This window comes from Diadema setosum, chromosome 7 (assembly GCF_964275005.1).
Source record: "Diadema setosum chromosome 7, eeDiaSeto1, whole genome shotgun sequence".
Classification (NCBI taxonomy): domain Eukaryota; kingdom Metazoa; phylum Echinodermata; class Echinoidea; order Diadematoida; family Diadematidae; genus Diadema; species Diadema setosum.
In genome coordinates this window covers 24,601,360-24,626,555 of record NC_092691.1, presented here as the reverse complement: position 1 = coordinate 24,626,555, position 25,196 = coordinate 24,601,360, and the positions used below count along the sequence as shown (strand labels likewise).

The following is a 25,196-nucleotide window of genomic DNA, read 5'->3' as shown; positions in this document are numbered from 1 at the left end:
AAATAACTCAAAAAGTAGTTAACGGATTGGGATGAAACTTGCAGGAAAGGTTGAGAATGACACAAGTAACAAACGATTAACCTTTGGTAGTGATCCAAGATTTTTGGGGGAATATACACTGTATGAAGGATTTTTGATATTTTGGCAGGTAGGGTCAATGAACTTGGGAGTTCAGGCTGCGCGTATTTGAGGTTTGCATGTGCGCACTAAAGTGCGTGCTCTAGTTTCTGCTAGGGCGAGGCGCGCCGTGCAGCTGAGGGTTTATGACGTAACAAAGGCTTCTATATTGGGAAATCGGGCGGCTTTCAGCACACAATACTATAAGTACGTATGGGTGGAAATCACTGATACATACACATTGTATCTCTATGGAAGAACAAGATCAGTGGTGGAAATGAGCTGCATGCTTGGCGGAGGTCTGCGCTCTCAGAGTGCTTCTCTAGTTAAAATTTGTTTTTGTTTTTTAAACAGGCATGTCTGTTTGCATGGCATTGCTCACTCAAAAAAGCAACCTAATTTTGGAATAATTTTGAAAAACACAAAGTTTCAGTGATATGAGAAGATTTAACCAGTAAAACAGTCATAATTTCCCTCCATTGCTTTGCCTGTTATGTAAGATTAAAAAAAAAAAAAAAATAGGCATTATTCGTCATGCACACACAGAGACTTCGCAACCAGGCACACTTCATTTACATATCACACACACACACACACACACACACACACTTGAGGCAGAGAGGTTATACATGTATTTACTGTGCAGTATTTACTGTGCAGTGTATGTATGGTTAACGTCTGTAGCAATGCATAACACCATGTACAGTACTATGTGGTAATATATGCACATTTATGCTGATTGGTGGAAGCTTAAACAGTATGGATGGCAGGATGATTCTCTCTCCCAGTAATATCAAATGGTCACAACTTTACAATTAAATGTTATGCAATGCCATTGATCACTTCAGGTCCACTGCTCTTAACTTGCATAAATTCAAAATAAGTGCAATCATATGCTTGTACACCAAACACAGCTATTACAAGGTTTCATTTGACATGAATGTTGAGAATTTATTATACATGTGTCAAGGAAACAATGTACAGTCAATTGCTTTTGCAAAGATATAAGTTATGAATTCTAGGCCAAGTGTATGCACAGTTTAACATGTGACCTCGGCTAAAATGAGGTGGATACACACTGCTGTGTACCACTATAAAAAGAATGAAATCACAGAAATGTGTAATTCCTGGAAAACTGAACACAGCTTTCATATTTTGTATATTTGTTTCATATTTTATCAACTCGGGGAACAAGGAGTGAACACACTCATGCCTGTAGTTCATCACTAACACAACATGAGGATGTTGTGAATGACATTGGCTTGTACACCCTGTACATGTACTCTTGAAATGATGATACAAATGTACTAAAATGATCTCTGTTGTGATTCTGAACCAGTCCATAGTGTTCATTGTTCACAAAGCTGAATTACCACGCACCCGAGCTCATACAGACATCCCAATTTTACTTTCCACTCATTGCACACAAGAGAATTATGCTATGCAGGCTGCTACAAACCTATTTGTCTGTTCAATGCAAGGGGTTCTTGCCCAATGCCCATTCAAAAGTTGGAGAAATATTTCTTTTTAGTGCCCTAGTGTGTATAGACAACTTAATTCATGTGCTACAGATTGTAGTCAGAAGAACTGGTCATGATGGTTAAATAATGTATACCTGTTATTTCAACAGTATTGACATTTTTTTTCCTTCATGTTATTTTATGCATATCAACAGTAACATGTATTCAAGTTACATGTTTACTTGATAATGGTGATAACCAATTTGCCAGCAAATGTTTAATGTGTGCATGATTTGCTTATTCATTCATCTTTTTCAATTTGTGTTGTCTTGATTAGTGGTTATCATAGGAATTGCTTGCAAATGAGCTTGTTGACAAAACACTTATGTATGTTACTGACTGTTGATGAGATACTTCCAAAACTTTGTCAATATTTCCCACTTTTAGTTGATTTTACGATGGAAATAAAACAAAAGAATACAGGTAATACCCATATAATGACCTCATTAACGGCAGCAAAATTATCCTGTTGCATCAAAAGCAAATTACATGTACTTTATCAGGAGTTTCACCTAGAATGCAATACCAGTACAGCAAACATGTGAAAGCTGGACTTGTGATACCATAGGTATTAAAATGAAATTCTTTGAGAAAGGTTGTTGTACATACCTGAGAAGTTTTTTGAGTCATATGCTTAAATATCACAGGATTTGGATGAATAACCATGGGTTTGTGTTTTTGTCAAACCTCCAATCACAACAAATCATGACTTGGTTTTATTAAAGCAACCCATCTTACAACTGTATACAGTCAGAGAGGCCAAGTTTGCACTTCAATCTGAGTCATGTCTAAACCTCGCTACCTTCCTTTCTTTTCCTTCTATTTCTGCCGTCTTTAAGCTAGCAACTGACAATGGATACAAAAAAAGTGAGAAACAAAATACTCTGTACAGACAAGTTTTACATCATTGTTTCTAGGAGACAGATACAGACTAGATGCATTATGAATGAATTGCCCACTCCACTACAGGTGAAACACTATTTCTCTTTTTCTTTCTTCTTTTCTGCCTCTGCCTTAGCCTCTCGCTCCTCGTGCTCCTTGATAAGTTTCTGCAACTCCTCCACGGGAAGGATGCGGATGTTGGTCTTGCCGTCCTCCCTGGTCAGTGTGGCGATCTCGACTGCACAAATTCATGGGGGGATAGAGAAACAAGATTACTCCTGGGTCGTAGATAGCAGTGCAGGTTAAAATCATGGTTGACTTTTTGTCCAAATGCACACATCCATAAAGTGAAGCACAAGGCTACTCTTGGATAGTAAATTTGTGAAAATTTCATAAAACATTAAATTTTGATGAATTCTCTGTATATTTTCTTTGTATCATTCACACGCAATGTCACGAACCCACATTAGTCTTCTCATCTAGTGATAACTGCACTGAAACAAAAATTTGTAACTTTTCAGCTACTGTCAGATTTACCTCAAACTTCACTGATGTGTTCTACTGATATTGCTGCATTTACTCAATCCACATCTATATTTAGGTTTCATTCCCTTTGTAAGGTTTTTCTAGAAGTTAAGGGAATGTTTAGTCTCACTTCAAGTGAGCCAGATAAGGATGGTGTGATTTTTACTGGTGATCTGGCAAGTATTATGGTCTGGGCAGTGGCTGTGCATGCTGTGGATATTGTGGGTGCACCAAGAAGCTGGAGATAATTGAATAATTCAGATGTAATGCCAAATGCATTGGTAAATTTTTAAGGGCTGTGTGAATGCATTTGTGAGTGTATGTGAGATAGTGAATGACACTGGTAATGTTGGAATGATTCCACATTCAGAATTTGGAAACAATTTATCCTTGACTATTCACAAATCAGACCACTTAAACAAATTAAGAACCCCTCAAACTGAGCAAACTACAGAGTTAACTTTACGTTCAAAAATGATAGACAAGGATATAATCACTGATCAAGTTTCAGAGGACGTACAATCTTTATCTGAATACAATGTTGTGGGTCATGACAAGAAATGGGCTCACTTTGAAATGAAATGAGTCACTGACACCAACTGCCTCTGCTATTCAAGAGCGAGGTTTTCATTTTCATGAATTTCATGAAACAGGTGCTATTCGCAAAATAAACAATGCATGAAACTATACACTCTGATCTTGACATGAATTTGATGTGCACACGCAAATTTCTCAGTTCATTATACTGCTCCACAACTGCAATACTGTGAATTTAACCACTCGTGAAATTTTCAGAAAGTCCTGATTCCAAAAAAACAAAAACAAAATCAGACTCGCTACACTGTAAATATATGGTGGATACAGTAATTGAAACAGTTCTGACAAAGTGAATACAGTATGTTCTATTCAAATCAGTTACATCATTTACATCCACAGAAATAGCATAAATGTACATAATTAATATGTCCATGGAGTATAATGGATTCTTTACATGCTTTATAGGCCACAGATAAACCCTAATATAAAATAACACCCCCACCCATTAAAAGAAAAAAGATTTTTTTAAAATTCTTCCTTTGTACTTGTATCTTAATAACCCTGTTTCCATGATAATTCTCTTCCAATAAGCCTTTGAAAGACAGATGTATGGTCATATGAACTCACTTTTCTCGGGTGTTAGCTTGGTCATGTCCAGCGTTTTGCTGAGAACCTTGATGGCTAGTGCTAAGGCTCCAGAGAGGTTGGTGTCTCCCTCCTTGTACTCCTGCTTCAGCATTGATATAGCAGCCTGAGAAAGACAAATGGTGATGAAGACCACAATGATGGCATAAGAAAATTTCTGCCAACTGATCAAAGTCTTTGTAGAATGGACGACAGGGACAATACAACTGGGGATAAAAATCTTGTTATGAGAGAATGGCATGCACAATGTCTTGTAGAATTGCAAATCCTGTCCATTGAGGAAAAAAAACAAACAAACAGACCAGTAACTTGGCTTACCAAGGCAGTAATTTTCCAGCACACTGGCTCATCTTGGCCTGAAACATATTAACTTGTGACTTCAAAAGCATATTTTCATCTATATTTATCAGCAATATCAGAGATGAAGAGGAGATGCAAAGGTCTCGTCTGAGATACTGTAATTGTAAAGAAAATCTATCACTAACTGATGAGAACATTTGAGCATCAGAGCTTATGAAATGATTACAATCTCTCACAAGTACATTCTGCTTTTGTAATGTATACACAAATATTCCTCAAGAGCTCAATACCTCCAAGCCATCATACTTACAGCACTGTTGTTGCCTATGCAAGTTGCCTTCCAGCCACCGTAGTTTCCGCTGGGGTCACTCTGATAGAGCTGAAAGCCATAGTGTTTGTCCCAGCCCATGTAGAGAATCGATACACCGAAAGGCCTCTTACCTGGCAATGGCAAGTAAGGGGAAAGTTGGGAGAAAAATCTTCTCGGTCCTTATCTACCAACTGGTGTTTGAAGGACTAGTCTAAAATATATACATCGTCCATGCAGCCTAATTTGACAAGAAGCGTAATACTCGATCCAGCAAATCATTTAAAAAATGTTACTATGGTAATGTTTCATTGATGTGATATGCATGCATGAAAATTATAGCTCCTTAGATTACGAACAAATCATTTTAAAAAAGGATAGAATTCAATTTGATTCATAGAGGAATAAGCTGGTTGATAAACAAGAGACCCGCAGGTTTAGCGCTCACCTGAGTATCGCCAGTTCACCTTTCACGCAGTCACTAATCTAAATTATTCACAGCTCTACTAAAATTTGACCACGCATTCTCAAGTAGAAGATGAAAATGTACAATAAGGGCCCAAATTTTTTAAGATTCCTTAATTAGGGGGGGGGGGCGGATGGGGGCCCCCTGGGGCCCTCTGGGTGGGGCATGGTGCCCATTTTAATAAATTGAGATCCTGACCCCCTAGGGATGATACCTGCCAAGTTTGACGAAAATCCATCATGAGGTTTTCAGGAAGAAGATGAAAATGTACAATTCAGGCCCCCATTTGGACCTTCCCAACTCTCTCCCCCCCCCCCCCTTCCTTAATTTTGGGGGGTTTGGGCCCCCTTGGGGGCCCCCTGGGTGGGGCATGGTGCCCATTTTAACAAATTGAGTTCCTAACCCCTAGGGATGCTACCTGCCAAGTTTGATGAAAATCGGTCTTGGGGTTTTCAAGAAGAAGATAAAAATGTAAAAAGTTTATGCACGACGCACGACGGGCGACGGACGAAGGGCGATCGCAATAGCTCACTTGAGCCTTTGGCTCAGGTGAGCTAAAAATTTTACACATCATGTATACAATAATATATGCATACACACATCCAAGAGTCAAAAAGGTTGCAACCTAAAAATGTATATGTATATGTATATGTAAATCTGTGTAGCTGTCATCAAATCAAAGCAAATTTTGAGACTTTCATTAATACAAATTCAATACCAGTATATATTGTTGTTGATGTTGTTATATTCATGATTTATATCATCAGCTTTTTTTGTGTAATTTACTCATCAATATAAATAAAATCTTTATCATTCACAGCCAATAAGGGCAGTTAAACTACTGTTAAGTTTTCAGGTTTTCTGTGTGCCAGGCAGCCAGCATTTGTTTTGTTCTCTTACCTCCTGCTTGTGTGTAGAACTGTTTTATATCACACAATGAGCTAACGAGCTGTTCATTTGGGATGTTCTCCTGGTACTGGAGGAAATACCTGATGAAGCAAAAGAAAAACTTCACATTTACTTTGTCTCCCAAATCATGTGTGAAATATGATCTTAAAACTGCACAGATCACATTATACATAGATTGTAGCACCCTTATTATCTTAAGTTCTTCACCGACTTGCACACAAGCAATGAAGTAAACTGTAATATAAACTTGTCATTTGCACACAGAAGGGAACACCATGCTCTCTACAAAATAACCACAAATATCAATACTAAATCATATCTACATTGGGGGAATGAAAAAAAAAAACATATATAGGTGCAAGGGGGTGGGGTGGGGAGCGGATAAATACTTGAGGTTCCCAGTAATAAATACAGTGGACTCCTGTTATAACGAAGTCCTCAGGACCGGCGGTTTTCTTTTGTTATATCGAAATTTCATTATAACCGAACAAATAAACAATAAAAATACACAGAGTGGATAATCTTGCGGCCTGTATTTTTACTTCATTGTAACCGAAATTTCGTTATAATGGGAGTGCACTGTAATTACAATTAAACAGAGATCCTCCATTATAGGAAAAAATATGAGTATATGAAAGAAAGTCATCTTATCGACTTTCATTGAAAATATCGGGAAAAAAGATATGTCAATGAAAACTCACCTTTGACCTGCAAGTCTGAGCTCACTGGTTAGAACATTAGCATCTGATGTGATTCCAGAGACACTGCATGCCATATCACTGTAACACAAGATAATAAGCATACAGTATCAAGCTGGCAAATTATACTATGACAAAAAGCTGTGACAATCCAGCTCCCTCTATAATGCTAAAACAAATCCTCCATCATTTTTATACAATTCCAAGAAACTAATGACTTCAATGACCTTTACAGTATGCATCAGCTGCACTGTTACTGTAGCTAACCAATTTCCTCAGAAAAAGGTAAATATAACACCACAGAAGCATGACCATTCTGACACTGAAACGTCCGTACCTGTTCAGTTTGTAGATTTTGTCTGAAAAGACCACATCATCCAGCAATTTATGCGTATTCCTCCTCTCTGCCGCAAGAAGAACCCCATCTGATGCTAGGATGCCTAGAGATGTGCCAGCGTGACCTATGGCTTCCATAGCATACTCCACCTGATATAGACGTCCTGAATGTTATCGGAAGAAAATACAGAATACGGTCATCTGGAGATGTGTACAATTCTTGGTAGTGGTGGTACACATGTGTTCCAAAACTTTTTGCCACTGTAAAAAAAAAAAGCAATAAAAAAAAAAAAATCACTCTATGTAATTGCTCTGTGAAAAGTGTGACGACATTATACAGTGAATATACTCCATTCTTGATATTCGAACAATGCTCATATTGAAATACAGCAAGAAACAAGAAATACACACAAAGGGAGAGAAAGAAATCCTAAAGAAAGGAATGTACAATATATTTACCTTCAGGTGAGAAGATGGTGGTTTTTGAATCATAGCGCCGAGACTGCCGTAGGAAAACAAGAGGTGAAAGGAGCTTGTTAGAGTGCTGTCAAATAGTAGCGTAAGTAACTGTAAACGCAATCTGCGTCCCTGGTAATAGTAGTATAACGATTTTTGTCATAGCGCTATGCATTCTCACATTGTTGAAATATCATCTGCTCAACAAACATATCCCAAAGCAACTAAAAATCATGTTGTTTTTACACTTGAATCACAAAATGTATACTATAGGTAACAACATAACTACATGTATGGTAACAAATTATCACCCCAACATTTGCATTGAGTACCAAGTTAAAGAAAAAACAATGCACACATACAGTGAACAATGATTCGGTATGAACACGCTACTCTGCATATTGTCGCTGGGGTGACAAGACCTTGTATCTGCAATTTTGGTGAAAATGACTTTTTTGGATTAATGGTCAAATAATGGTTGCACTGGTTGCACAAACAAGATGTAGATAAACTCAAGGCATTGAGTTCTGCTCATCACGCAGTTATCAAAACCTACGATGAAGATGAATATGGCCCCATTACATACAACAGGGGTAAAGCAGGTGTGGCAATTATCATGAAAAACAAACTAAGAGACTGTACAATAGTGTTGGAGACTGCATCCAAAAGACTTGCTCTCCTTTTGAAACCCAGCTGTCTACAAAATGCGATAATCCTATTTAACGTGTACATGCCAACTGGTAACAGCAGTGAAGAGACATCAGAATACAATAATATCCTGGCAGAGATAAACAGGATCTTGTCAGCACATCCGCAATGAACAGGAATCATAGCGGGGGATTTCAACGCAGACCCGACTCTTGCTAAGCATGTATGGAAATCAAAGACGCACCTGCTACACTCATTTATGGAGAGAATGGCCCTAACAAGCTTAAGTAGGCACTACGACTGTGACCCAGCGTACACATATTGCAGTGACAGTGGAATCAACCGGTCACATATTATATGATCATCCTACATCGATCACAAGTACACTGTATTGAGGACTTCAAAATTTTGCCGGAAAACCCCCTGAACACATCAGACCACCTACCTATCAGAGCAACATTCAAGAGAACATATAGCAATGCACAAGAAAATAAGAGAAGGCTCCTAGCATTTGCAAACAAGGGCAGAAACTTAAACGAATCCAGGTAAAATGGAGCTCATACTCGCAGGAAGACATAGAAAACTACTACACCAGACCTCTTGAAATACTGAGTGAGAGAATGCTTGATGAAGTAATCAAAGGCAAGCAAAATGCAGAAGAATTCGAACATTCGCTTAATAAACTGTCACATGAAATGCTTACAACCAGTACCAGTAATCTGAGAACATCGTCAGGAATGAAACGGAAACATCAAAAACAAGAGTGGTCTCCCAAAGTAGATGCTGCCTACAAATCTATGAAAAAGATATATGGAGATACTGGAAGCTTGATGGCAGAAAGAAAAGTCCATCCAACAAACTGTGGATCCAGTACAAGGCATCAAAACGGACCTTCCGAAAAGCAATGAGACAGTCCAAGAGAAGCCAAGACCTGTCAATCATTAAGCAGATAGAAACAGCCAGGAAAACAGATTCCAAGCTGTTTTATAAACTTATAAAACAGGCCAGGACTCAGAGAGGGTATGAGACTGAAACCCTTATCTACAACAGCGAAAACTACTCTGGGAATGCTGTTCTTCATGGCTTTGAAGTATTTTTCGCAGACCTAGACAAAGCAGGTGACAAAAAATACCAGCAGACCATCATTGACAGTGTAAATGATATCGCCAACATGATCACTCTCACTGAAGTGCACTTCACGATGACAGAACTGGAAAAAGCTATTCACACACTGAAGAAGAATAAATCTCCAGGATTTGACAACATATTGGCTGAACACGTCATATTCGCCGGACCTTACTTCAGAAAACTTTTGCTCCACCTTCACAACTCACTTCTATCACTCGGGCACAAACCACAGTCATTCCTCATGGGTATCATTATTCCTATACACAAAGGAAAAGGGAAATCAACTGAAGACCCAGGTAATTACAGAGGGATTACTCTATCGACTACCTTCTGCAAAATTGTTGAGCTGCTCCTGAAGCCTGATGTTATAGAGTGTCTGAAGGAATATGATGTCCCTGACGAACTGCAACACGGATTCCAAGAGGAACACTCATGCTCACTCACTGCAATTTCAATGAACTTCATCATAGAAAGCAACACCAAATGCAGAAATACCACTTACGCTGCCTTTCTGGATGCAGCAAAAGCTTTCGACACTGTGTGGCATGTTGGGTTAATGTACAAACTCTATCACCTTGGAGTGACAGGAATGATGTGGTTTCTCCTCTTCAAAATGTTCAGTGGGTGAAGGAGTGCTGTGTATTGAAATAACAGGATCAGCAACTGGTTTCCAGTGGAACAAGGAGTAAGGCAAGGTGGCATACTTTCTCCACTTCTCTACCTCGTGTACGTTGATGGCCTTATAAAGAAACTACGGGCCAGCGGAGATGGATGCTGCTTTCAAGGACGTTATTCTGGCACTCTGGTACTTGCAGATGATGTTGTCCTGTTATCCAACTCACCACAAGAGCTAAACCAAATGCTACATTTTGTGCATTCGTATGCATCCCACTGGCACTATTCAATAAATCCATCCAAGAGTGCCGTATTAATCTTCAACAATAGTGCAGCAGGATTATCCACAACAGTTATGCCACCATGGAGATACGGAACAGAAACCATACCAGAGAAAGATAGTCACCCCCACCTTGGTATACAAAGAGCTCCTACCCGACTCAGCAACCGATGCCATAATATCATGCAGACAGGAAGCAAGACCCTCTGCAGCCTCACTAGAGCAGGTGCAAGGAGGAAAGGCCTATCCCCAGCCATATTAGTGGCACTATGGGAAACCTTCTGTGTTCCACGGATGCTTTACGGGGCAGAGATCTTGAATCTCCAGGAAGGAGAAAAATCATCACTCGACAGATACCAGAATCAGGTCTTTAAAAATCTTCTAGGACTTCCATTGACTACCTGCTCTGCAGCAATCTACCTTATAACAGGTCTTACTCCCCTCTCTACATCAATGGATCTGCTACACCTGAGGCTACTAGGCAAGATCATCTCACTGCCATCAGCAAGACTGGAATCCAGGCTCTTCTACCACACCCTCTGTCAGCATCCACACTCTCCCACTCTCAGCAAATATCAAATCATCCTGAAAAAATACCAGCTACCTGATCTGTCAGAATGCCTCACTGTAATCACTAGCTACCAAGCATGGAAAAGGATGATAACCAAACCTGCAGTAGAATACACAAGAAAATCTGCCCTCCAAGAAACTGAAGAACGGTCCACGCTTCACCTCTTCAGAGGAGTCAGTTTAGCACATCTACAACATGTGTTTCCTTCAATACTCGAACCATCACACCTCAGGAAAGCTGTCGCAATAAAAGCACAACTCCTTACAGAGACCTACCTCACCAATGCACGACAGGCTAAAATCAAGAAACTTGGGCAAGACCCCAGCTGCCCTGCATGTGGCACATCTACAGAAACGGTTACTCACTTTATTGGAGAGTGTCTTGTATACAACGAACACAGAGAGACATTACTATCCAAACTTCCAGCATCAGTACGAGCCCACTTGAATGAACTTCAACCTGCACAGCAAGGCACTGCTATCACCAGGGCAATACTACTGGGAATTATTGGACACACCAAAATAGAAGTCCCCGATTTTCATACTGTCACTCTACAGTTTCTAGTCGACATACATCACAAGCAACTTCATTACAATCTATAGTCACTGTCATATATAACCTATAGTTGTCTTGCTCAAGCCTCATCAATTGTGTGCATGCATCCTATCCTATCTCCATTACTTTTAATCAGTACTGTTTGTATCTTTATACTAATTGTGGCAATCCTACAAAACCTGTAACAGGAACTACCTGACTACAGTTCTCCAAGAGGAGGAAGTCAACAAGAAGAAGAAGATGTCCTGTCCAAATCCCAACTGTCTTACTCCAAAAATGAAGCCACCACAGCATATCAAAAAAAATGGCTATCCCATTCGCCCCTGTGCTGTGGTTGCCATGTCTTTTGGCTCTCCTGAACATTTGACATTTTGCAGATACGAGGTCTTCTTGTCGCCCTAGCAGCGATATGCATTACCAACATGTGTGTGCCTGGCGGAGGCACACATTCTGCTGAAATTAGCCAGCAAATGTGATGTACAGTCAGGGTATGCTGGCTTGAAGTAATGCTTCTGCTAGCTTTTGCTAGAAACTTGAGTCTTGACTTACGATTAAACGCCAACGTCTCAAGTAAATTTTATCCCCCACGACTTTGCATTTGACAAGAATCAAACACAATCACAATGATGTGTTTGATATTTGTGTTTGGAATCAAACACAAACCAATTCAGCAACGGACTTGCATCTACTGATCTAGTAAAAAGCAAGTTTGGCAAAGTGAACAATCATCATATCACTCATGGTCATATCCGTCATTAGCTACACACAGCCGCTGTAGAGACAGCGGCTGCACCTCTATTCCTTCGCAGACGTTGTCATTTTTCAGTGTGGTTGTGCGACTCCTTCATGAATATCTTTATTAATCGTGGAAAACTAAAATACAAGGAATTATCGTAATCTATGATAATCATTCAATAATCGGTATGCGATTTTTTGTTTAATTACGTCAAAAACTCACCGAAATCTGTGGCTGAAATCAGGTCTGTAAACGTCCTTATTGCTTCACTCCTCATCTGCGTGTTGAATGGCATTCACTCTCGTATACTACAACGTACAACGTAGGTAGTCGGAGAGGCGCCCTCTAGCTCTCCGACTACAGTGTACCTACGTTGTACGTTGTAGTATACGAGAGTGAATGCCATTCAAATAACACGCAGATGAGGAGTGAAGCAATAAGGACGTTTACAGACCTGATTTCAGCCACAGATTTCGGTGAGTTTTTGACGTAATTAAACAAAAAATCGCATACCGATTATTGAATGATTATCATAGATTACGATAATTCCTTGTATTTTAGTTTTCCATGATTAATAAAGATATTCATGAAGGAGTTGCACAACCACACTGAAAAATGACAAGTCTGCGAAGGAATACAAAGTGCAGCCGCGTCGCTTCGCGACAGCGGCTGCGTGTAGTTAATCCATCATGTGAGTCAACACAATTAAATTTAAAGTTTAGCTATTAAATTAGATCTAACATTGTTACTACAGACCACAGTGCGTCAGTGTGTGCGTAGCCCGCCCCTAACCCCTCTGCTGGGCTAGACTGCCAAATATTCAAACAATATATCTTTTTTTTTTTTTTTTGACACATTAAATTACGGGAAGTAACAACAACGTCTCTTTCATTCAATATCGTCCAAACCAGTAAATTACCCCGGCATTGTAGCTGTATAAATAATAACATGAAACGCTTTGATGCTATTAACTTTACATCAGTAATACACTTGCTACATCGCGCAAAAATACAAAATAAATGAATGTGTGGGACTATCATACAATGACTCACAATCCCGAATACGAACATGAACTCATATATGCGGTACCTGGTACTGGGTTATTCTTTAAAAAGCTTGACAAGAATATAATACACTGCATTCGAAATGTTGATGGCAAAAAATGCAAATAATTTCTGAGGAGAATTTTAGTCTAAAACATACCATTTTGCTGGAAGTTCAGTCGTGAGACGGCACACTTTTTCGCTGAGCAACGATGAATTTCCCAAAGCAAACGCAGAGGGCTCATGAGCACTGTTGCATGCCATGAGTTCGGTGGCCATGTCATCATCGTCGTCATCGATTATTCAGTGTGGAGCAGGGAGGTGATCTCCCAGGCCTGAGACCCGTTTCATAAAGAGTTACGATTAATCTTACTCTCGATTTATTGAGCGTAACCAAGCCAATCGAGCGTAAGATCAGTAATGATCGTAAGTCTGTTTCATAAAGATACTTATGCTTGATTTAAAGCACATATTTAATAGCAGATTGAGCGTAAAATTTTTGGAATCGCATCATCGTAAGATCAATCGTACGATCAATCTTTATGAAACAGGCCCACATTTTTTGTTTTCTTTTTAACATAGCTATTACTCAAATACTGAATAATCAGTGTTTATTTAAGTCGATGAAGGCAATTTGTCAATCTGTTACTATAAATGTGTTCTAGTTCTAGCTACTTTTCTCTGATTTATTGCAGCTTTCACTGCATAATGGTCAGTGCAGTATTATGCTCTGTTTGTTTGTATGACCGGTATTCTGTTCAAGTTACCAACAAAATAAACTTGAATCATGCAATTATCATACACTACTAATTACTCCTGTAAGTATCACCTCGATTTGTCTTTTGGGGTTTGTTGTTGTTGTTGTTGTTGTTGGGTTTTTTTACACTTTTGCAGACCTATCAAGTCTCACGCATCAGCACACACACCTGACAATCTCTCCCTCTCTCTCTCTCTCTTTTACAAGTAGCCTCACAAACCAAAATATGAACAGCCAACCACCAAAAAAATAGTAACATTTTGTGACTTTTTTTTTTTTAATGAAGTCAAAGTATTACAATAAGTGTTCACCAGAATGTACGATTCACAGCCTTTAAGCTCCTTTCCAGAGTTTCACAGTTTTAAGCTCCTTTCCGGGCGACTCGGGAATACCCCACCTCCCTTTACCCTCCCCCTCTTGGTAACTTCGTGATCGGGGTAATCTCTCTCGAGCGGCGCAGCAAAGGCAACGCAATAATCTCACGCCTGTAGTATCATGGTTGCTCTCTGACTTTGGCATTTCTGCTTCTGCTTTTATCTGCAAACAAGAGTTAGGTGAGGATGATAAATCAAGATTAAATATTTCAAACGTGTTCTGCGCATCAAGAAGAAGAACGTAATAGGCTTGAAATAGAGTAAACACTAACACAGTAAACAAATAATTCATAATGACTTATGTGATCTAGTCGCAGATAGGCCTACATCTCTTGTAGATTTTGTGAACAATGATAAAAAAAAAATGAAATCTGAATACATCGAGCAAACAGAAAGGCTACCCAGAACTTATGTTTGCAGCCCCTTACAGCAAATAAATTAAGTTCTCGGCGGTTCGAAGTGGCTCAGAAGAAAGGAGGAAAGAGTAACTCAGTGTATAGACCTATATGATTGCTCATAGGAAACGGATGAAAAGGGGGAAAATCATCGAACTTTGAATATTCACATAAAGGTGTTCTGTGCTTTTCTTTCATGGTCTGACATGAAATGTTAATATGAACATTGTTTGTGGATTGATTTGTTTTGCATTTCCCAGTAGGACTATAACCACAAATATGTCACAATCCTGTTAAATAAAATGGAACAACGTCACGGCATGTTTTGTTACCGCTTGAATAACTGTATGGTCATTGTATTTCCTTCCTTTGTTTCACATTAAAGTGCCTGTTGTGTTGTGAATTTGTATTACTTTGTGCATATTATTCTGGTTGGTCCTATTGTTATGATTATGCCATGCCTTATGATGATATATATTAAATACCAGTAAATAATAAAAAAAAAAAAATCCAGTTGAATTGATTTAACTCAAATCAAATCAAATTTTTTAACTTTTTCTATGTACAATACCATCAATGTTTCCAAGTAGGCTGCCTACGAAATGTTGGGCAGTATCAATGGCCTTAAAGGGACCGTATAGTTTTGGTTGAGATCTAACTTCAGGTTTCTAACATTTTTCGGGTGAGATAATGGGAAACTACTTTTGAAATATGAAAGAGCATGTAATTCCAAGAGGAATTCAACGTTTATTTGATGAAAATTGGTTTTAATAACAATGATAATAATAATATGTTTTGAATTGAAAATAATAGGTTTGGAAATTGGTTTTGAAATGGCTGAGATATGCAAACAGAGCGATCCGAATAAAAGGTGGGACCCACCTTTTATTATGATCGCTTTGTTTTACTTTGTTTTTGGATGTCTCAGCCATTCCAAAACCGAATTTTATCAAACAAACTTTGAATTCCTCATGAATGATATGCTCTGTACTGTTTCATAAGTGGTTTCTTGGTATCTCCTAAAAAGTTAAAAGCACAATCCTCATCTCCACCATGTGCCATTCCTTTAAGGCCCCTCATGCACCCTAGAGTCTTTGTTGTAGGTTATTACGAATGACAAAGCAAACTTCTTACACGCATAGGAGTCTACAATCATAAAAATGTATTACAATTTGAGTTCTGTCTGACGAAGATAAAATAAGCAATCAATCACATCATTTTAACATAGGCCTAATGTGATTTTGATGATGATGATGATGATGATAATAATAATAATAACAATGATAATAATAATAGGGGGCCTAATGATAGGCAATAATAATAATGATGTGATCATTATTATCATGTTGATTATCATGATTATCATTCTATCATTATTAGACCTATTATCATTAGTAATAGGGCCTATTGTATTGTAATTAAGCCTATCATTATCATAAGCATTATCATCATAGAGGCCTAAACCGAGTCGTTGTCATTATCATTTTTATCAATTTATGATATAGGGCCTATTGATAATTTTAATGGCCGTAACAACACTAACGGTGATACAGTTGTGGCATACTAGTACACAACTAAGGGAGCCTATAATGCCAAAAAGGGTCCTTCCTTTCTCCTTTGCATGTGCAGCGCATGAATCACTTTTTTTTCCCTTTTCTGAATCTTTTTTCTTTTCTGAATCTTTTTTTTTTTCTGAATCATTTTTTTTTCTTTCCAGTAGAAACGGTGAACCAACCAACCAACCAGACAAACAAACAAACAAACAAGCAAACAAACAGACAAAAAACAAAAAACAAAAACAAAACAAAACAATGAAAGCCGAGCATACACAAAACAGAGCCCTGTCGTTTGTATGGTCGGGGGGGGGGGGGGGGATCTCTGTGTGTAATATCCTCTCACATCCTCTGCATGTTAAAGGGTGTGTACAGTTCTGGTCGAGGTGAGGATTTAGCATTTAACATTTTGCGAGATATATTAGAAACCACTCTATGAGATGTCAAAGAGCATGCAATTCTATAAGGGATATCAAAAGTTTATTTGATGAATTGGTTTTGAAACGGCCGAGATATCTAAAAACAAGGTGAAACAAAGAGATAGTAATAAAAGGCGTGGCCTGTCGCCTTTTATTATTATCATCACTTTTTTTGATATCTCAGCCATTTGAAAACCAATTTCATCAAATAAACGTTGGATCAAATCCTTCTTAAAATTACATGCTCTTTCATATTTCATAAGAGGTTTCTCATTTATCTCACTTAGGAAGGTTCAAAACATGAATCCCCACCTCAACTAGTACTGTACAGTCCCTTTAAGATATTATAGCAGTTCAAGATATTCCTAAGAATATAAATTCACTCGCAGCATATCGTTGTATGATTATTATTCAGTCTTTTGTCAGGTTAGAAATAAAGATAAAGAAAGTTTGAACTTTGAACTTTGAAAAACGGGCACACAGGTACAGGTATGTACTGGGTATTACTCGTGCTGTATCGCTTGTATACCGCAGCTAGCATGCAGCATACGCATCGCAATGCACGTAAAACTTCTGGGAACAGGGGAAGCATGGGGAGTGCTGATTAACGTGAATTGAAGTAAGAATACATAAATATGACACTTAGGCGTATTCCTGGAGCGACAGAGGAAGAAACATCTTCCAAAGCTCAAGAGGACTCAATTAGTACTGCTCAAGACCAAATAATGGCAGCAGTCCGGATGGCTACACCTAATCAGCAGCAGAACGGCAAGTTTTATGTTTGGTCCCATACACAGGATTTGGTGTTTTATTTGGCAGACGCAGACGTCAGTACGCGTTCATAATGCTGATTACTGGGTCTAGAACCTACATGTCTTTTAACTATACACAGTCCAGTCGCTGTATAGCGACAGCACAGCAGAGAGGCACTTGCTGATGAGCTGGCCTTGGCCTTCTTCGCAATGGAATTAATATAATGATTCCAGCTGAATTCCGATGACAGACAGACCTTGGGATATTTTTCACTCAGACAATGTGTCTGGTCTGTTGAGAGTGTGGATGTGGATTGAATGATTTTAGATGATGGGATTCTTCTTACTTGGGGGGGGGGGGGGGGGGCAAACAAAAGTACATGTGGAAAACTTTGTTTATCAATGTTGGCAAAACTTTCCTGGTAGGTTTCCTGGTTGGTTTGTTTTATTCAGCAGAGTTATATTCAAGGAGGCGAATTTTTCACTGTGGATATTTCATGGAGTGTATGGGTAGTTTCCCAGTAGAGCTGCCTACCAATAACATGCATGAACATTTGTTTTGTTTGTTTTGTTTTTGCTGTCCATATATAAATTGACTAACCACACTGACTTGTTTAATTTTTTTCCTGTTTCATTTAAACAGAAAATATTCAGCGATTTGCTGGCTTTGGGATTGGGCTTGCAAGTCTTCTGACGGAAAACATCCTGTCGCATCCATTCATCGTCTTCAGAAGACAGTGTCAGGTAATGCTTATTTGCATCAAAATAATCAAATGCTTGTCTTTGATTCCCATGAGTAGAATTATTGGAAAGGCTCAACCAAGTGCCAGTGTAGTAAAGGATTAATGCATTAACCCCCCCCCCCCCAAAAAAAAAGGATGTGTGTGAAAGCGAAAGGTGCAATGACTGTAATCTAACAAGGATTATATCATGGACTTGAGATAAGTTCTAAAATGTAGACATGGTCAGTTTTCCAAGCTATTCAATTAGACATAAACCAGAATAACCTATCATTACATACATTTATGCTCTTTATGATGATGATGATAATTATAATAATAATAATAATAATAATAATAATAATAATAATAATAATAATAATAATAATGATAATAATATATCAATTCATAAAGCGCAAAACCTATAGACATATAATCTTCTATGCTGCAAAAGCTTCTGATGTGCTTGATGATAATGAACAGTTAAATGAAAAAAAATGTGTTTTGAGTCGTGATTTGAAAACTGCTCCAGTTGGGGATTTCCGGACCTCCAATGGTAAGTCATTCCAGAGTTCGGGAGCTGCACAGGCAAATGCTCTGTCTCCCAATCTTTCCCACGATTGTGTCATATTATAGGAAATTACATCTATCAAGGATGTGTGAATGCAGAGAATATGTACTGCATAACAAGAACTTATGTGTATACTACTGTTTTGTCTGCCAATAAAGCTGTTGAGAGGTAATCCACTTCTTTTTTTAAGTGAAATGATTTGTATAAACAATAACATGATTACTGTAATATTGCAGAAAGCAGAGAGATACTGATGTTTAACAAACCTTATCAGTATTCGACCAGTATTAATGACAATACTGTTGTTCATTTGCTTTCTAAACTGATATGCATGGCCTCATTCAGAACATTGTACAGTGTATGTAATTTTCATACAAGTATGTGTGTATTGCGTCTCCTTTAGGGATGATGCACATTCACAATAATTGACATGATGCTTTTTCCCATTTTACCGTTAACAGGTGAATCACCATGCACACCGGTATCACATTCACCCATTCTCTGTTATACCAGTCATCGTCACATTACAGAGACAACATGTAAGCCGTTCGATTACATCACTGCTTAAATCGTTGCATAGAATAGAATAGAATAAGCTTCCCATGATGTGCTCTATGGATCTGGAACAAAATGTAGTTATTTCATGAAGTTACTATCTAACAAAGTACTGGTATGTTAATTGTTGTTGGCAGAAGCCGAAATTCAAGACATTGTTAGCTTGCTCATTGTATGAATATGTTTGTTATTCATGTATACAGTATACATGTACCTGTAGGTATTCATAATTAAGATGCAGTAATTTGGTAGTGCTGGTTTATAGACAAAAATACAAAGTGTACCCCAAAGAATATGGTCATATTTGCTGCCCCCACCTTTCTTTCTCTGTCTTTCTATCATAGCCTTGGAGATATTGGTTTTCATTTGCTTACCTCCCATTCATGTTGACATGATTCCATATACATGTATTTGTATATCTTTTTATAGGGCTTTTTCACCATGTGGAAAGGGATTGGAAGTGCATTCATGGTGCAGGGAATAGGTCTTGGCAGTGAATCTCTCATCAGCGAGTTTACACCATTTCCAAGGTAAGTGGTTCACTTTTACAAACGAGGAGGTCCTACACATTGCTTTTGTTCAGTTTGTGTATGCCTAAAGTTGTGTCAATCTACCCCACACAATCCTGCTTGTATATTCTGACTGAAAACTAGAATACATTAATGTCTTGTAATAATATGAACTTGTGAAATTGATATGTCGCTATAGGTAATAGTGTGTGCTCATTACTTGATTGAATTTGTTAATGCGTCTGAAATGATTGTTAAGTTCATGTCATTGGATTGTCATGGAATACTTGTACCGGATTCTTGAGTTAAGTAGGATATACTATTCTGTCCTAGAAAAACCAAACAAACCAAAACATGAAGTACTCTGTTTACAGGGAGAGGTTCACACACAAATTGGCAAGAAATCAAGTTTTTATCATTCTTTGCTGATTTTATATTCTGTGTCCTGTGATGTATTCATGCTTTAGCTTCTCCAGACAGCTGCAATTTACAAGTGAATAGTGCAATGTCAACCTTTCAGAGGAAAATTAATGCATTTTAACTTGACAACTCCTGACTCACAAACAAAGTGAGGTGTCAGAACTGAAACCTCTCTCATGCCACATGATTGTTTCACTGCAGGGAGGTGCATTCGTACAGTACGATCAAGCAGTTCATGGGTCACGTCACCCTCAAGATGGCCAGTATCGCCATAACGACGCCATTCCTGGCAGCCAGTCTCGTGGAATCAGTCCAGGTTTGGGGGAAAAATTTGTCTTTGTTCTTGACCACTGATAACCCATTTCTCTTCACATACATTCAGAGTTAAGCCCTGTGAATCTCCGCTGTAGAAAACAGATGTTAACAAATGAACAAGCTCATTATAGGCAAATGTTTGTTCCTATAAAATATAGAAAAGGTACCATGTGGTATGAATGTATGCAGGTAACATTACTTGATCAAACTGCACATAGAATTGAGAATGGGAAGCCATTTTTTCTTTTTTTCGTTCTTCTTTCAGAGCAAACGATTACAAATGCAGCATAGTGTAATTTGCATCCAAGACAGAAATTGGAAATATAAGTGCTAATGCTGAGATGTAATGGGTATGGGTGGGACCTTTCATTAGCACAAAGTTTTAGGAGTTTTGTGATGTCAAGGTGGAGGAAGGCAAGACAATATCCTATTTTTATGTGGTTGGACTTGCACATTTCAAATTGAAATAGCTTTGTGTGCACTTTAACAACAAAATCATAGCTCAAGGTTTGAACACATAGGCCATGAAAGATGTGGTTTCATGTGATTCTTACCAAGTTAATTGATTCATATTGATGCAGTTTCTGTCAGTGTTTACCCACCTAATGGAAATAAAAAGAAAGATATTCTAATTCCTTGTCATCTAAGGGAGTCATTATGTGCCATAGTGTGATGAACCATTGCACTGATTTTGGTGCCAATGGTTTCGACCTGTTACGTTATTTAATAGTTCATTTACCATATATTTTGTATATATTTATAAATATGTATACATACACATATGTATATATTTTCAAAATCAACATTTTGATGCAAGTTATATTCTTTGATCTGTGTGTTCCCCCCCAACCTTTAGAGTGACATAGCAAGTGATAGACCAGGTGTGTTTGACTGCATCAAGGAAGGATTTTGTCGTCTTGTTGGGTGGGGCTCTTCGTCCACCACTCGTCTCCTCCCCATCTACACCCTCCTCTTCCCCACCGTCTTGCATGGCATCCTGAAATACTTTATCACATCCACCGTGCAATTCATCGTCCTAGCCATCCATCGCCAGAAGCTGAGGGACGCCGGGCGGGACCGCCTGGATGCCCCGGCTACCCCTGGCACAATGAAGGAGGCCTACTTCCCGGAGCTGGTGGCAACGTTCGCTGGGAACCTCACGGCGGATGTCATCCTATATCCCTTGGAGACCATTATCGTGAAGCTGCACATCCAAGGCACCAGAACTATCATTGACAATACTGACAACGGCACGGGGGTGGTACCCATCAGCACGCAGTTTGAAGGGGTGTCCGACTGCCTGAGGGGGATCCTCGAGGAAGAAGGGGTGGCCGGGCTGTTCAAAGGATTTGGGGCCCTCGTTGTGCAGTATCTCATGTATGCTGCCGTCCTGAAACTGACGCACTTTGTCTACCAGAAACTGATGGAAGACTTTGTGCAGCGAGAGCACAGGTCGTGATGTTTGAAATCTTGCCTTCAGAATGGACCACATGGAAGCTTCTCAAAACGCCAGTGCTTTCTGACTCGTAGACTCCTTTGCTGGAATCTGACAACAGATGTGCAAAGCAATGAACGCACAGTATACATCACTGGAAAAGCCTGTCTCCCTGGTTTTGTAATCATTGGAGGGTGCATGGATGAGATCTTGTATTTAATTGAACCATAAAAGAGATATATACAATGTAATCAAAGATTTCTCTAGTAACTGATATGTTTTGTATGACTCTCCCTGGAATGATGACAATAGTAGTTTTCTTCTTTATTGTACTCTGTACAACAGGACAAGATGCTGATATCAAACAACTAACTTTGTATCAATTTTGCATGGCATACATATGCATAGAAAGATGACTTGACTCTGATGCAATCTACTGTTACCTTAAAATCATAGGCATATTTCAGAAAACAATTGGTTTATTAGCAACACTGTAATGCGTTAGCACTTGCCAGATGGTATTTGTAGTCCGAGAGAGAGGTGTTTGCTCTATCCTGCTTTAAATCCAATATTGGCATCTGTACCAGCAAGCAACTGGCATGCATCATATAGTATGAGAAGGATACAAGTGTTGTTTTTTTTTTCTGTTTGTTTGTTTAATTTTTTCTTCTTCTTCTTCTTCTGGTTAAGTCTGCCTCCTTCAATAGCCTGAAGATTCTTGCAGACTGGTGCTATTTACATTATAATACAATTTATTTTTTTTTTTCTTGCAGCTTGTTCAAGATAAAGATAGGATGAACATTCAATATTTTGTGAGCTATCCTGGCAAAAGGCACAGTTCAATGTGAGAAATAGAGATGAATTTGGTGCGCATGAGAGACCATTGGCCAACGCGAACCTCTCTCCCGAGACCTTCTGCCAAATGACATATCCATGTCATTCATGTTAGGAGGCTGGGCTTGTCTCTGTCTTTGTGCATTCATCAGAGATCCTGCCTCCCCCCCCCCCCCCCTCCATTGGGGTTGTTTGCGGTTTTAACCTATAGCTGTGACAAGTCTTTAGGCAGGGTGGAGTTGTGTCAAAATGCCGTGATGATTACCTCTTGGAAACACGACTGGAGAATTTCCTCCTGGTCTGTGCATGCAGTGACAATTATCTTGTAGCTTTTAACAGGTGAATCATGTCAAATTGTTTGTATCAAGCATTTTTCTCTTCATACAAATACTGAAGTATTACTTCTGTGTAGTTTTTCTCTCTGCATGAGATCTGAACTGTGTTTGCCAAGGTGTGAATGTACAGTATTGATGACCATGTGCCATGCCATGTTACAGCCCCAGGAATTGATGATGACTGTCATGTGCAATCTACTGGCTTTGAAAGGTTTACCAAAGTTTCTAATGCTCCTTGTAAAATCTTTTTTCAGTAGTCTGGCTAGTTGTAATTTTAAAAAGAAATCAAGAAAAGATTATACAGACATAAATAGATTAATAGCACTCTGTGTTCTTCTTCTTTCCCCTTCCTCCAAAGGCATTAAATGATCCAAAAACTCCAACAAATCTAGATCTAACAAAACAACTGTATTCACAGAATTTCATCTTCTAATTTCTTATCAATGTCCAGTGTAACTTTTATGGAAAGCATATATTCCAGGGCAGAGATTGGCAGGACCCCACGGGCAAATTATTGACATTGACATACTGATACATTGATTTTAGTATAATATGGCAATGATATCAAGAGTAAGGATTGTTTATAGGGCACTTTTTAATGCTCTTGTCACAATTAGACTCGAGCTGTAAGATGGCAAGACTTGATATCCTCAAATGTATCTTCAGTCATTTGACAACAACCAGCAAAAGTTACAAAACACAAATGAATGAGACATGCATTTTTTTTTTCACTCTCCATTATACATGTTGCATCAGGGTCCCACATACACATATGTACCTATAATTATGTAAAGGTTTTTGAAAGGTGAAAAAATATACTTCGGTGTGTAATGCATGTGCATTAAATTATATTTTAAAAAATATGCTACATAAAGTACCATAACAGCAGCAGCTACTATGGGCCAATGTAATGGAGGTTATGTGTTAGTAGATATTTGTAATTGCATTTATAGATAGGCCAATATAAGCTCTAAAAGTCAACATCTCAAGCAGGTGTACAGTCATCTTCGTATCTCATACTAGATGGTTTTATGTGCACACTGTGTCAGTGACCTCCTCAGGTACATGCTCCTTAACTCTTTTATGTGCCATGGTGTAAAGCCCCTGTGTGCCACATTATTCTCAGACCAAAACATGGTCATGCTTTTGGAAACATTTTGTTTTTCAAATCCATGTAAATTTTATAGATTTTTGTTACCCTGAACATGTAATGGCAAGCGAAGTTGTAGAGAAAATGGCAAACTTTGCTTTGATGTAAATTGTGTGACAAAAAAATGACCAGTAGCTACATTATTGACTTCTGTGCACAAAACAGGGACAGAAACTTACTCGAAAAATCCAGTAGGGAACACCGCTTCACAGTCAATCATCATGTAAAATGCAAGCTACATTTGGCAGGAATGGAATCGCGAGAAATGCTCTAAATTGTACAGTTGCATTTGGTGATTTATCAATCGGTCTGGGCGGGTTTGTGCTTTTGAGCAGAATATGCGAACTTGGCACGCTGTCAACTGAGTCGAGCGTGTGAACGTGGCACATAAAGAGATAATACATGCTGTTGGCATGGGTTTTATGAGAGAAAGCATCTCTGACGTGGCGAGCAAATTCTGACATTTACCTGCCCCAATTTTCACATGTGTAAAGCCCTGCTTGTTAATCATCATTTACTTAAGGCATGACATAGCATGATTTCCTGTGTTCATCTATTGGTTTTAAATCTATATGTTTGACTTTTTTTTCCCAATGCTTTTGCTGTGATGTTTATGGCAGTATGATTTACAGTACGGGAGGTATTTCATGCGGATATTTCCCAATAACATGGCATTACACAAATCTGTCATAATCTTTGCCAGTATTTTCCCGCACCATCAGGGTTTTCCTGTGTGAGCATACCATAAATCAATGGATTCAAGTCAGCAATAAAAACATACCCGTTGAGATCATTACAGATGAGTTTGCTCATATTGAAGAAGAAGAAA

The 25,196-nt window shown here is 38.6% G+C and overlaps 2 protein-coding genes across 2 annotated transcripts; one reads left to right on the top strand and one right to left on the bottom strand.

Annotated features, from left to right (window-relative positions):
- Nucleotides 1-1,042: 1,042 nt before the first annotated feature.
- Nucleotides 1,043-13,501, bottom strand: LOC140231026 (proteasome subunit alpha type-4-like). The gene is made up of 8 exons (XM_072311178.1): nt 13,435-13,501; nt 7,702-7,744; nt 7,244-7,406; nt 6,910-6,987; nt 6,200-6,288; nt 4,837-4,967; nt 4,209-4,332; nt 1,043-2,757 (listed from the first exon to the last, which is right to left on the bottom strand). The coding sequence occupies exons 1-8, from the start codon at nt 13,435-13,437 to the stop codon at nt 2,615-2,617; spliced, it is 774 nt and encodes a 257-aa protein (XP_072167279.1). The 5' UTR covers nt 13,438-13,501; the 3' UTR covers nt 1,043-2,614.
- A 3,842-nt stretch (nt 13,502-17,343) lies between these two features.
- LOC140230607 (mitochondrial outer membrane protein SLC25A46-like) lies at nt 17,344-22,967 on the top strand. The gene is made up of 6 exons (XM_072310749.1): nt 17,344-17,540; nt 18,168-18,268; nt 19,276-19,353; nt 19,799-19,899; nt 20,500-20,614; nt 21,470-22,967. Exons 1-6 carry the CDS (start codon nt 17,408-17,410, stop codon nt 22,070-22,072), a joined length of 1,131 nt encoding a protein of 376 aa, XP_072166850.1. The 5' UTR covers nt 17,344-17,407; the 3' UTR covers nt 22,073-22,967.
- The last annotated feature ends 2,229 nt before the right edge of the window (nt 22,968-25,196 follow it).

Excerpts from the sequence above, each read along its gene's own strand:
- LOC140231026 (XM_072311178.1), bottom strand. Across the intron at positions 6,988-7,243 it reads AAAATCTACAAACTGAACAG|TGATATGGCATGCAGTGTCT; the intron begins GTACGGACGTTT and ends CTTGTGTTACAG. Across the intron at positions 4,968-6,199 it reads GTTCTACACACAAGCAGGAG|GTAAGAGGCCTTTCGGTGTA; the intron begins GTAAGAGAACAA and ends TGCCATTGCCAG.
- LOC140230607 (XM_072310749.1), top strand. The coding sequence starts at position 17,408 with ATGACACTTAGGCGTATTCCTGGAGCGACAGAGGAAGAAACATCTTCC. Across the intron at positions 17,541-18,167 it reads ACCTAATCAGCAGCAGAACG|AAAATATTCAGCGATTTGCT; the intron begins GCAAGTTTTATG and ends TCATTTAAACAG. Across the intron at positions 19,354-19,798 it reads TCACATTACAGAGACAACAT|GGCTTTTTCACCATGTGGAA; the intron begins GTAAGCCGTTCG and ends ATCTTTTTATAG.